The following is a 14,118-nucleotide window of genomic DNA, read 5'->3' as shown; positions in this document are numbered from 1 at the left end:
AGGAGAGCCGCGGCAGCGGGGAGGAAGAGGAGGAGAGGAGTCCTCCCGGAGTGGTCCGTCGGCAGCGGGGGACGCGGCATGCAGCTGTCCGGGGGCAACGGGCTTTTCTCAGGACGAAGATGGGGAGCTGCGATGTGACCATGCCTGGGTGAGAGGGGGAAAGGACCAGCCGCGCAGCCCCGCCACCACCAACTACCACCACCATCTCCTCTCCCTCCTCCTCCTCCTTCTCTCTGCGTTATTGCTCTTATCTTCTCCACGGCAAGCCGCGTTGGATGGACTGGGGCTGCTTCGTGTGGTGAGACCAAGGCAGAGCCACCGGTGAAACCCAACAATATCTCAGAGGAAGAAAAAGAAGAGAGAAAGAAGAAGGAGAAAGAAAGTGGGGGGGGGGGAGGGGGGGGGGGAGGGCTGGAGTGGAAGAGGGAGAAAGCGAGAGAAGGAGCGAGAGAAGGGAAGGCAGGCAAGAAAATACCCCAATCTTTTAAGTCAATGTATATTGTGGTGACACTGGCAAAGGAGCCCTCACGGTGGAGTCGGCCAGGGCTGTGCGTTCCCAAAATATGACCAGGGGTGCTTGGATGTGCAGTCGGCAGTATGATGACGGCTTAAAAATCTGGTTCGCACCCCGGGAGAACGAGAAACCCTTCACGGATTCAGAGAGGGCTCAGAAATGGCGACTGTCCCTGGCATCGCTCTTGTTTTTCACAGTCCTGCTCTCTGATCACTTGTGGTTCTGCGCCGAGGCCAAATTCACGGGGACCGGAGAGAAGGAGCAACCGCCGCCCGAGAAGCCGGAGCCCGCGGAGCCGGAGCTGCTGGCGGGCATGGGGGAGCCGGCGCCCCCCGCGCCCCGGCTCCTGGCCCCCCCCTCGCCCTCCCTCCCGCCCTCCCCCGTCAGCAGCGGCGGCAGCGGCACCAACGGCACCGAGCACGGGCACGGCGAGGCTGCTTTCCTGGGGAACTCCACCGCCAGGCCCCTGGAGACGTGCCCCCCCCTGGGCTCCTCGTCCCGGCAGTGCTTCAGCGTGGGGGACGCGGAGGAGCTGTGCCGGCAGCCGGGGGGACCCGGGCGGCCGCGGGGCGCGGGGCAGAGCCCGGCGCCCGGCTGGGACCTGACGGATTTTTACCTTTCCTTTTGTAATTCTTACACGCTTTGGGAGTTGTTCGCCGGGTTGTCCAATCCGGACACTTTGAACTGCAGTCTGGATGTGGTGCTGAGGGGGGGCGGCTCCTGCAGCCAGTGCGTCCAGGCTTACCAGCGCTACGACCAGCACGCTCAGGAGAAATACGAAGAGTTTGAGGTTATGCTCCAGAAATATTTACAGTCGGATGAGTACTCGGTGAAATCGTGTCCTGAGGATTGTAAGGTAGGAGCCCCTGCTGTGTTTCCTGTCCCTGGCTGGCGGGCTGGCGTGCCTCCCTCGTCTGTTGTGGCTGCCGTGTTGCTTGTTTTAGCTGCGGTCTTTGCCCCTGGCGCCGCCGGCCGTCGATTTTAGGGTGCAGTCGGAGCTGTGGAGGGTGCCGACGGGGAGCCCCCGCTAGAGCATTGCTAAAAGGGAGGCAGAGAGAGGGGGAAGCTTGGAGGAAAAAAAAAAAGAAAAAAAGAAGTGATCCTCCGTCCTCTGGGAGTGCAGCACTGGATTTCCCCCTCCTCATGAATATGCGATTGGCTCCGGCTCGCCTGCCGGCTTCCAGCGGGTTGGGGTGCGGCTTGGCGGCAGGCTGCGACTGGGTCTGCATGCCAATGAGCGGGGCCACGGATGGCAGCCGGTGTCGGGGCCGCCCGACGGCTCTGCCCTGCCCGCGGGCCTTCCTGGACCAGAGACGCGGCGGGATCGGGAATTGGACGGGGCCGGGGCGGCGATGGGCGCGGTGCCGCGAGGACGGGAGCCTCGTCCGTCCGCGGCGGCCGAGGTCGCGCACCGGCTACTCGGGAGGGTTCCGTTCCGGGTGGCCCCGACGGCGGCGGTGAGCGGTGCGGCGGAGCAGGGAAACTCCTGGCCACCTCGGAACAGAGGAGCGGGACCGTTTTCCAGGAGCTCTGCCAGAATCTATAGAGTTGGGAAAGGCTGGAAGACGAGAGTGAATGCCAGCGGGCACCGCAGTAGTCCTTGGTTGGGAGGTGATGTGACAGTGTTTCAGTGAGACGCGGCCGTTCTCCTTGTTGCCACTCATGGCCTCTCGGAGAAAACTAGAGGTTTTTCTTTTGTTAGAAGGAAGTGTCCCACTTTGTCTCTTTGTAGTTGTCTTCTCTCTACTTTTGCACAAGACTAGTTGGCCTAGCTCTCAAGACAGGAATGGGCAGAAAAAAAGTGTTGTCATTGGTGCCATAAAATAAGTAACTGCATGCTTTCCCCCCTGTATGTTTGAGTATTGGTTGAGAAGTGGCCAGAAGTATGATTTCTGCTCTGAACTGGATTATAGCAACCACTGTAGCATTGCATTAACTGTATGTCAACCGAATCCTACTTCAGCAGTGGAACACATAAGTGCATACAAATCACTGCTCTGAACAGAAGGCCTAGCAGTACCTCTGTGCTTGTAACTTAATGTGGACCTTCTGGAATCATTTCGTGGTAATAGTACATGCCTAAAGAATACCATTCACCAATAAGTTGATGTAATTTGCACACATCTTTGCCAAAAAAATTAACCCACAGTCCCTCCAGGAGCTGAAATACAGTGTTATCTAATTCGATAAAGTAGGAAAGTTGCTGTATATATTTTTCCTTTTTAAACCTGACAAAAGTAAAGTAGTTTCATCAGTAATTCTGAATTCCTGGTTTCTAGGTTATAAACTGTGTGTATACACGCTCACTCTATATATGTTATGTACTTAGTTACTGATAAAATGTGTTTTATTTCCAGAGTGAATTGGATAAGTAAAAAGAGTATAGACTGTAAATAGATGTTTGCTGCTGTAAGGACATCGTTTCCATTTCAGTGACTCTTTAATTAGAAGTTGACCGACTATTCTGTGCTGCCAAATGGGCAACATCTACACTCTTTAAGTGAATTTTTTTGTATCACAGTTTAGTCTGAGTGAACTACACCACAAAGTGTGCAGTTGCTCTACAGTATGTGGTGTAAAAAGTGCTGAAAATTAAAAGAACAACAAGTGTACACTGTGTAACAACTTCCCCTTCAGAGACTGAATAAGGAAAAATACTTGTCTAATGATGGGGAAAAAGCTGTTGACATTAAAACGTTGTGTGAAGCATATCAATGAACCATACAAATGCAGTGCCAATGACCTACAGTTCTTCGGTTCCGGGTGCTAGACGGTATTGCTCTACGTTTTGAGAATTCGGCCAACCAGTCTGTTTTAAAAATGAAAGGCTGTTCCAGCAGGGGTAAGGAAAAAACCTCCAAACAAGCCCAACCCGAGAGTGCGTACAGTTTGGTGTTCCCTCCCACGGCCAGGGGCACGGCGTTGTGAGCGCTGTCCAATGTGCTGAACGGGGGCAACCGCAGCCCGTGGCTACGCTGGAGAGCGGCCGTGCTCTCTTCTATCTCGGTCCCACCTCCCTGCTCCTCTGTCCCCCTAGAGACTTCCGATGTATTCTGGTGGCTGAGCAAGCCAAGCGTTTAGCAGGTCTCGCGGTCTGATAGCCGTGTGTGTTGATGTGCTTGCAGCTGGTCTGCCCTGAAGTGTGTATGGGTGAAACTAGAAACTTACCATGAGCACTGTGACTGTTGAAATGTTTTGCTGGTCTTTCTGGTGTTTTATGCATAATCCATTTATAAAACTCAATCAGGAAAAGAACTTTTTATGTAAGTAGGTACTTCTTTCTTTGAGCTTTTTTCTTAGCTTAAGCATCAGAATGGAAAATAACTTGACATCTGATTATGTGTTTTAAGTACACACCATTTAGTTGGTTTAGGGGGTGAGCTGCTTTTTCTTCTAAACAAAATGCTAAAAATACTGATGTTAGTCAATAGACATGAGTGTAAGCACTGAGTTAATACAATGAAAGTCTTGTTAAATAATCTATTTCTGTTAAAGATATCTTGAATATAATGGGAGGGTGGCTGCATTTACGGAAAGAGTGAGCTTTTCATGCAGTTGACCAATTATTGGTGATGAGAAAGTCAGTAAAATTTACACCAATAATAATCAACCTAAAACTTGTAATTTGTTGTTACTTTCCCCTTCCTCAACTCTCCCCACCACCATCTCCCACCCTTGACACATTTCTCACAGTAAAGATTGAAGACCATGGGAATCTCACAGTCCAGCAAGTTACACCTTTCCAGAAAGTAGTATTGGTTATAACAAATAGTACATATCAAATTACTTTGATGTATGAGGTTAAACCTCAGACTTTATATTTTCATTCCTTTATCTAAAGCTGTAAGAAAATGAACTTTACTTTCAAATTATTCTGTGCTTCACTACATGTATTCAGATGTTTGAAGAATATTTTAAATAAATTGCTTTTCATTGCAGAAATTGGCAGACAGGAGTTGTTTGGGTTATCAGTTCACATTTAGCTATTCTGCATGGTGGAATTAGGTTTCAGTTTTAATATATAAGTATACTCATTCTTTATTTATTTATGTTTTCTTTTTTAAAGACTGCCAGCCTGGTGTTACTATTAAACTTCATATTGAGTTGCACTGGGATTTTTGAAAATTTTGTAGAAAATGCTAAGAATTTTGAGTTTTAGAGGATTTGGAAAATCACTGGTTTTGATAGTTGCCATGATCGTGCATATGCATTTTATATTGTTAGGATGACAGTAAACTTGTGTGTTGTTTAGAAGTTTGGAATATCAGTGTTTTCTCACTGTAAATCCATCTTCAACTTATTTCTTTAAAAATACCTTTCAAGTCTGATGTCTTTATATCTTGTTTTCTTGTCTTGATAGTCACATGTCAGTAATGGCTAAACAATAATTATAAGGTTTTGAATTTGAATGCATTACATATTCAACCAGGTGACATGATAAGTGTTGTAGCCTTAATGAATCACTAAAGTAACAGAGTAACTGAAAATCTGGATTTCTAGTTTTCTATTTGAAATTGAATTCAGATTTTTCTTATATATTTATGAAATTTTGCTTTTGGATATTACACAGTTATGATTATGTTTACAGAAGAGATTGTTCTTGGCAATATCCATAATTTCTTGGTTTCCAGAATACCATTTTTATATGCGGTGTGACACAGTACTGTATTCAGACAATTAGCAGAGAACTGTATTGGCTTGATGTTGGAAGACACAGTTCCTCATAATGACGTAGCTTTCTGTCAGGGGAAATACTCAAGTTCTTGTTCTTAAGACAGCAGGTAATCGCTCTGCGGAATAAAAGAAAATTCTGGCTACCTCTGATTAAAACTGGGTCAAATAACTAAGTAGGACATATAAATGTAAAGGTTTTTATTTTTTATGATTTTATTTTATTTTATTTTATTTTATTTTATTTTATTTTATTTTAAGACATGGAACGTAGGCCTTTGTGAAAAGTATCAGAGGCCAGAGCTTTCTTGGCAGATGTGTTTATTAATGCTTGACCATAACATCAGTTACTATTTATCAGGACTGGTTTCTTTAACCCAGTGAAAGTTGAAAGTGTTTAAAGTGTGGCCTTCCTCAGTGCTAGTTAAAATATTGAAATGTGTAGTTCAGGTAAGTGCATTATAATTAAAATAACATTAAATTAATTCTGATTTACTCCTAGAATATCAAAGGAGAAAAATAAAAACATACCAACTCTTTTTATGTCAACATTGCTGAAGAGTGAACTTTAGCTGACATATTAGGTGCTCAACACGTACACACAGACCTTCTTTCTTATCAGGAAATAAATATCATTTATAGTAAAGATCATTTATGATTTGAGGTTTATGATATTGGTATAAAAATATGTAAGAGGATAGCTGAGTTATACTACTATTTGGTTGGAAACATGCATGCCAATAAAGTGTTTCATCACCCATCATAGATGATATAGTTGATAGGAATATAGTTCTGTTACTAGTGATTTTTGGGGGAGGGGAGAATCAAAGAACTGTGTCCAACTGCTTTTATTTGAGTAAGAGGATGATTGAAACTTACTTAGAACAATTAAAACCACATTTGTTCTCATTTATGTGAAAATATCAAATCATATATGAATCATGACTTTTCCAAGAACTTTTTCCTAAACAGCATATGTAGTCTAATTAGGTTTTGATTTTAACTTTCAGTTAAGCTGGCAGAAAAGAGCAGATGAGAAATATGAAACCAAAATCTCAAGCAATAAAAGAACCCTTCTGTTACAAAAGGTCACATAGACCAGCATCTGCCACAAAGTTAGATGTTTCAATTGCACATCTTAATCACACAATATTTTTGTTATGTGCAGGAGTGATAACCTAAGCTAATCAGAAGAACCACTTAAAAATTAAACCAACAGAAACCTGTATTGATGGTCAGCATCCAATACAAATGGGAAACAATAAACTTTAATTACTAAACTGATGCCTTTTCAGAATGTGTTGAAATATAAATATTTACTTAAAAGCTTTTTTTTAAAAAAATCATATGCTGTTTTAAAAAAGCCATGATACTTACATGTATATATCTTTAAAAGCTTTGTTTAAAATTCTGTGAAACAAACGTGACTGTATAAGTTGATGTTTGCACATACTATTTGTTCAGTTGTTTTTTTTTTTTTTAAAGTATAAGTTTTATTATTTTTCTAAACTATTTTAAGATAAGTATGTAGATCAATTTAGTATAACTAGTCTTGTAATAGTGCACTGGTATACTGATATAAGGAGCAACACTGGCTGCGTACTGATAGACTTTGTATTTTGGCCTAAAATAATGATTTTGGCAATCTGCTTCAGTCTCTGGTTTTGAGCTAGATGAATGACATGACACTCGGGGAACCCTATGCACATTCTTGTAGTTACTCAATTGTGTAAATGCTTTGTTAGATTAGGACCAGATCTCTTCACTCCTACAGGAGCAGATTTCCCAGGTTTCCTTACCAGAAGTGAGTTCACCCCACCAACCTTTGTTAAAGTTTACATTTAGTTAAACTTACAGATATTCATCCCATTCTTAGTGTGGATGTGTACTTCATTCCTGATTTAGAGAAAAAAGGACTGCAGATGACTAGCATAGAGTAGTTGAAGAGGTTTCCACTCTAGTTCAGCAGCCACCTTTTAATACTTTATGGTATTAGCAGCAAATGGCTAGGGACCTCATGGCTCTGCCCTCGATTTTGCTTTGTTCACTGGTTCTCTTTGCATCAAGCAGTATGCTTCACATGTACCTTGCAGAGAATGCGTCAGTCTTGCTTCTTCATTTCATGTTCTTCTAGGAAAAGTAATCAAAATGCAAATTATAGCTCTATCACTTATCCTGCCTAAAAATCATTTGGTCTATACTTAGTAATTTATCACTTCAGTCTTGCACTAAGATCCATAATGTATTTAGATCTGTGAATTGCCTAAAAGAGAAAAAGTAACTTAAAAGCTGAATTCTTAAATACTACTTTTTGAGAAGTATCATTCATAACATACTGGAAGACACAAAAATTAAAAAAATCATCTGACAAAAAAAAAAGATACTGAGGATGGACATCCACATCAAATATAAAAGTTGACTCTGTTTGTAGTTAGGGGGGATGCATAGGTAATTCTAAAGCATGAGTCAGTTCACAATAAACTGGACATCTAAAAATAGGTAAGATGGATTATGCCCTAGAAGTAAGTATTTTCTGTTCATTGTCTCTAAAGAGCACATACTGTCATTTTATCTCTTATACAACACCTTCACTATTGACATCTAAAGTCATATTAGATGAATCCTAACAAAGTGATTTTGGTAACTTTGGATGAAATTGTGTTCTTATGCAAAATATAACTGCTTGAAAGTTTGTAAAATCCTGCTACTTGTGCTGTCCCACTCCAACCCAGTGAAATGACAAGCCTCTCTCATGTCTCTGATAACTATGTTCTGTCGCTGAAGGATGTGTGAGCTATGCAATCTGCTTCTTAGAGAAAAGAACAGGAAAGGCCCTTGTATGATCTAACTATATTTTTATCACTTTTTTTGAGAGAGGGGAGGCCAAGACCTTCTATGTATTACTTTTCCAGTTATTTCTATTATAACAGTAAAAATTGTAGGTCATCTCCTTAATAAAAATTATTTTTTTGCAGGTAAATCTGCTACATATTATTTCTTTTATTTTCTCATCTCTTTAGAAGGCAGGTTAGGGTTTTTTGGTAGAGGTGTCTTATGTGTGTGAGAATTCCTATGTATTCAATGGGCTTCGTTTTAATTCTTTAGACCAAATCAGAGGGAACTCCCAAGCCTACCCAATCTCTGTCACTCGAGAGAGGCATATTCTTAGACTTTTATGCCACTTTACTAAAATAACCATACTGTACTTTTCTATGTACTTTTCACTGTTCTCTTCTCTTGTCAGAACTGTAGAGCAAACATTGCTAAGTGAGAGCGTGTGATAGTTTGATTTACTTTACAGCATCAGTCAGATGAATACAAATTTAGTGAGGCTCTAGAGACATATTCTGGCTTGTGGAGAGATTTTATTAATTTGAAGATATGTTAAAAAAATAAAGGCCAGATTTATTTTTGGATTTGTGATCTGACCTTGTTTGCAAACAGGGCAGATACATGAAAGATGTAGATTGTTCCTTTAGAGCATGCACATTGAAGAGTTGTATCCAATAAGCTCCCAGTCCCTAATGAGAAAGAGGTGAGATCAGCACTTGATACTCTCTCACCCTTCATCTCATCTGTTTCATCCAAACTAGTGGACATTTTTCAAAAGCTGTGTTTGAAATAACACTGTCATAAAACTTTGATGGAAGAACCTGATAGGACCCTTTGAAACACTGGTTGAATGCAACCAAATTGTTGGGATGAATGGTAATGATAAATGTTGAACTGATAAACTTAAGCAGTTCTATATGAATGTCTTGGTCATTTGAACTGTCTTGGAGATCTTGATGTGAATGTTCACCTTTCATATAGATTGATGTTGAGAGATCATTCAGAGATTTCATCATTCAAAGACAACTTGCTGATTAAAATCAGTAGCAAAGATGATCTGAACTGCAGTTGCCAAAACCTAATATGTTTGGGTCAAAATTTTTAGAAATTCTGCAGCAGTTTGGAAGTCACTGTGGATGTTTTAACCTATTTCAATGAAATAAAGGGGAAACTGTAGTTGAGAGATTACAAATTGAATAAATATGAATTTTCATTTTGATATATAACAGTGGCATTTTAAAAACTTTTTATTTTTTGTAATTCTATTTAGTCTGGGCAAGTCCTTTAGGGAAGCCATTATATTTTCAAATTTATTATAAAATTTATAAAAGAAAAAAAATTAGTTTTTTTTTATTTTAAAATGTGCAATATATTGTAGTTTTCGGGAGATATTTTCCAGGCAACAGATATGATACCTAGAATGCTTTTAAAATGCATGTTTAAGTTTTGCTGATCCTCAGCATGTTAGATTAGATGTTGCTTTCAATTTGCCTGAACGCTTATGTAAATGGTATCTTGGGCCTGTTTACACATTTCTTATCAGTGAAACATCATAATGAAGTATCTTTATTACATTTTTTAAATATTAGCAATCCAGAACCAGAAGACATTCTTTATTAAAGGGAAGAGGAAAAGATAGATTGTCAGTGTTACTTGGACAAATAATTTTTTTTCATTTTATGCATTCTTTAGGACAATAGGAGATCTTCCAGGGTTTGTTGACTGACGATTTCCTGATCTTTGCTCTACATTGGTTAGTTTGCTCTCTGTATTTGAGGGGTTACACTCACAGGTTCTTTTCAGAAAAACAAATTTTGTGCGAGATATATTCATTCAGAGGCACACTTGGTTTTAAAGAGCTGTAAAGGAAGAGTTTGAGTGACTCTTAAATGCTTTAAAATCTGTATTAAAAGTTAATTTTGTATCTTGCATATTTCTGTGTGTAGTAATATACAACTAAATAGAAGACCACAAATATAAAACATTTATTCATGTATCCAGGTTCTTCATAAGGAACAGTACATCAGACAGAAAATCTGTTGCTAGCATGGGAAATTTATACTTAACTCATATTAGTTGATTTATTAAGCTCATGAGTCAAGAAAAAAATATTATTACTATAAGTTAATCATTTAGATGGGTATCTATCACTGTTAGAGTTACGGTTTCAAAGGCACTAAAATGATCTCTGCTGAGACAAATTTTTGTATCTATGTGTGCACACTGGATTAAAAACTAGAAATCTTTTAAAATAAACCCCAGCTTGTAGAAGGAAACAAAAAAAAAACCCAAAAAAACCCAAAAGCAAAAACAAACCACCAAAAACCCACCAAACCAAAATTGAATAAACAATACATTTTTTTTTTAAAGGCTACTTTGAAAAAATATGCTTATAAAAAATACATGCAAATTTCCCGTGGGTACTCTTAACATTGCCTTTGCATATGGTATTGGTTGAAACTGGGTTTCTGTGTAGAAGAGCTTTAGGATAACAAGGGCATTTTTTTTATTCCCAGTTGCAATTAAAAGTTCTTATGCATTCAAAGATTTATAACTGACATTAAAAGAAGATTGCTTCATGGTGAAATCTGGTATAGCACATCTCACTTTAAAAGTAAATTATTTTTAATATGAGAAAACTATACATTTAAGTTTCAGTGTATAATATAAAAATGATAAAATTATGTCTTGACATAATTTTTATTAAAAGCAGCTACAATAATCCAAAATCTGTGCTTTGGAAAAAACTAAAGCATCTGGAAATTTTCCAGAGGAATATTACTGTAATACCTACTTAGAGTACTGATCATTAGTAAATTCCTTCTGAAAGTTTCTGGTGGCTTTCCAGTGGCATGTGTCTGTACTGATTGTGTTAGTCAGGGAAGTGGTGTAATCAGTGAAGAAGGATCTCTGTCGTCAGAGCCTAATTCATTTAATTCATTGACGTTTTTGTTGTGTAGTAAATTATTCCAAATGTGTCTGTTTTGGAGGATTGCAAATTTTATACCTCTATAAGTAGAAGACCATCCTTTCATGTTTTCCTTTCACACAATGTTCAAGCTGTTAATATTGTGATACAGTGTTTTAAAGAGAGACTGGGCAGTTTTTATAAGAAGGAAGTTGTTTTTTCACACAAGGATACAAGTATGGGAAGAGTCTTGTGCAGGGGGATGTCCCAGCCTACCCTGCCAGTAACATGGAGGCTCTGCCACTTCAGCTAAGCAGCTGGAGCAGGACTGGGGCTGAAGATACATGGGGATTAGCATCCACTGGCTTGAGTTTTTGCAGTTAAAAAAAGGAAGCAAAACAAAAACATAGCCAAAGTCTCATGGGATGGCTTTTAAAATTCTTCATGCATTCAGAGATGAGAGACGTTCATTTCCAGTCCCCTTCTGCTCTGGAGCTAAAGTCTTCTGTAAATATTTCTACACAGAACTTGACAGAACTTGGACCAGTATTATGAAAAAAAAAGGAGTTTCTGAATAAGGTATTTTTGAAATACTAGCAAATTGTCTTAAAAGCAGAATAAATTTATGTACTTTCTTTTTTTTCTTTTATGCCTTCTGATAGAACAACAATTGGGGAAATAACCCATATTATAAGCTAAATTTAGGTAACAAGATATATTGTATCACTGAAGTTCAGGAAATGAGGCTTGTTGCTTTATATTCCAATTTATTTAGAAGTGCATTATGATTTCTTTTGCCTTTATTTAAATCTTATAAATGTTAAAGCTGAATCTTATAAATACCATTTTTTGCAACCCCACTATATTAATGAAATTAAATTATTACTGTAACGATAGCTTTTAAAAATTCAGCAGCTGAGATTGATTCCTGTGGCGTGACCTGAGTAAATGTACTGCAAGTCAGATCACAAATCCAAGCATGACAGATGTGAATTTAAAATAATGTTTTATTTTCATTTGTAAATGTAGAACAATTTTCCCTCGTCAGGAATCTACAAATGACATAAGCCAGGATTAACTGATTTCAATGGCTATGTCATGTTACTGAAATCAATAGCTTTACTTAAATGTAATAACTGTTGTGAGAGCAGGAGGAACATGATACACTTTAAAATTCAAATATATAAAATCAAAGGGAGAGATTTGATGCAGACAGATTTGCTTTACAAACCTTACTACAAAAAGCAATATGCAGAGTGCTTTAAATGCTTGTTTCTTTGTCTTTGACTGACGTTACTAATTTGCAATTATTGTCAGATTACTAGTTTTTCCCTTTTATTTGTTGTTGTACTTGATCCCATTCCCTTATTCTATTGATTTTTCAGGTGCACTATAGAAAAATATTATGAGCTTAACTTGTTCAGCTGTCCCGGGGGGGTAATCTTGAAGAAGACAAAGCAGAATTAATTTGCCTGTTCCAGCAAAGAGTGTAGGTCATCTACCAGGGTTAAAAGGAGAGATGCTGATCAGTAACATTGCTCATTTAAATCCAGAGAAGCTGCTTTGATTGCTGTAAACACTCTGTATTTATGCTGGTATATATACTGTTGGAATTCAAGCATAAGTTAAAGAATTGATCAGGTAATGGAAGTTTTGCTCTCTAGTACATTTCAACAGTCATAAAAAAAGGTAGTAATTTTAACAATGACTCATCTTAAATAAGAATTACAGTTATTGTACACATGTATGTATGTTTACATGTGATACATATATATGTCCGTGTGTCTTTACAGAAGGTGCAACAAGGAAATTACTGAAGCTGGGAGCAAGCATCTTGGAGAGGCTAGGACAGTCCTGAACAGTCCTGAAGTATAGGCTCCTATGGAAATCTTTGAAATGTCCTGGATTGTGTAACATTAAGGAGCAATTTATAAAGTAGAGGAAAATGTAACAGTTGTTTCTAAATAGTCTTTTCCTTTTTTCAGTCGCTGGTTTGTTTTCTGACTGATCTGGAAATGTAAATTATTCCTTTTGTCAAGACTTCAGAAAAGGTCCACAGTAAATGTGGAGTATGCAAACAATAAATTGCCGATGTCATAGCCAGGATGTGCACTAACCCTGTTTTGCACTGGTCTTCGCAACTACTTTGTAGACACTTCATGTGTTTGAACTGAAAATTGGATCACTGGTTGCAACAAAACCACCTAAATCACAATGTATTTCTGCTACCTCATACTAATAGATTATGGAAGAAGTTACCTCAACTGTTCGGTTTTCTTAACTGGAATATTTTAAGTTACTTTTGTTTCTGCTTCTTTATTTGTGAATTACATAATGAAGTTCTTTTTATTTGTTTTTGTGGGGTTTTCTTAAGACTAGGATCTTTTGATTGCTGTGATTATCCGGGAGATCAGGTTTTTGTTACTGTTGTATCATCTGAGTGTTAGTTTTTTTCTGAAATATTTATATGTTAGCTTGTGCAATATAACCATGAATTGCAGTCACTTCTGAAATATTCATATAAGCTCTTTTTTTTTTTTTGCAGTTTCCTGTCTGCTTGTGGTTGTTTCTGTTTGATTACTGGAGAAACATTCCTCCTTAAATTTTGGTATGAATGTAAATATTTATAGCATGATTTTTTTAATAGTTTTTAATATAGTCCTGGTTTGAAGAGAGCTGATATTTGGGATGGAGGAGATCTTTTTCTCCTTTTATAGATGTTTAGATCTGAAGAGGAAGAGATGACATGTTTTACAGCTTGCAGGAAATATTTACATGTCAGAATTTTACCAGACTCAGGACTGGCATGGAAGATCAGTAGGCTCACAGGGAGGAATAAAAGATCTGTGAATATCAGTAAGATTTTCTTGGGTTGCTCTAAATTTGTGGTGTACAGGATAGAAAATGGTGTTTAAGGTATATATGGATAAAGAGATGTTTGAAATGATTTGATGATATGTTTGAAAGAGAAACAAAAGACCTGAAACTTTATTTTTTTTCACTTGCAAGTGATGGTGCTATTGAGGAACTCAAATATTACAGTAATTTGGCAATGCGGAGGGGCCGAAGCATGCAGTGCATCATGTAGTGCACCTGTTATTCCTCAAAGGGCTGGTGCTGCTTCAAATTCTTTTCTTCACTTGGTGTCTTAGTAGAGTTAAAAGGCAACTATTTATTTATTACAGGGTCTGTA

The 14,118-nt window shown here is 38.7% G+C and overlaps 1 protein-coding gene across 1 annotated transcript in view; it reads left to right on the top strand.

The window, feature by feature from the left end:
* Nucleotides 1-563: 563 nt before the first annotated feature.
* NALF1 (NALCN channel auxiliary factor 1) overlaps nt 564-14,118 on the top strand; it is a 479,833-nt gene continuing 466,278 nt past the window's right edge. The window contains exon 1 of the mRNA XM_034060066.1: nt 564-1,370. Within this exon, the coding sequence (XP_033915957.1) occupies nt 564-1,370 (807 nt within the window). The remainder of the gene's footprint in view (nt 1,371-14,118) is intronic.

This window comes from Melopsittacus undulatus, chromosome 2 (assembly GCF_012275295.1).
Source record: "Melopsittacus undulatus isolate bMelUnd1 chromosome 2, bMelUnd1.mat.Z, whole genome shotgun sequence".
NCBI lineage: Eukaryota > Metazoa > Chordata > Aves > Psittaciformes > Psittaculidae > Melopsittacus > Melopsittacus undulatus.
This window is presented reverse-complemented; position numbering and strand designations above follow the sequence as displayed.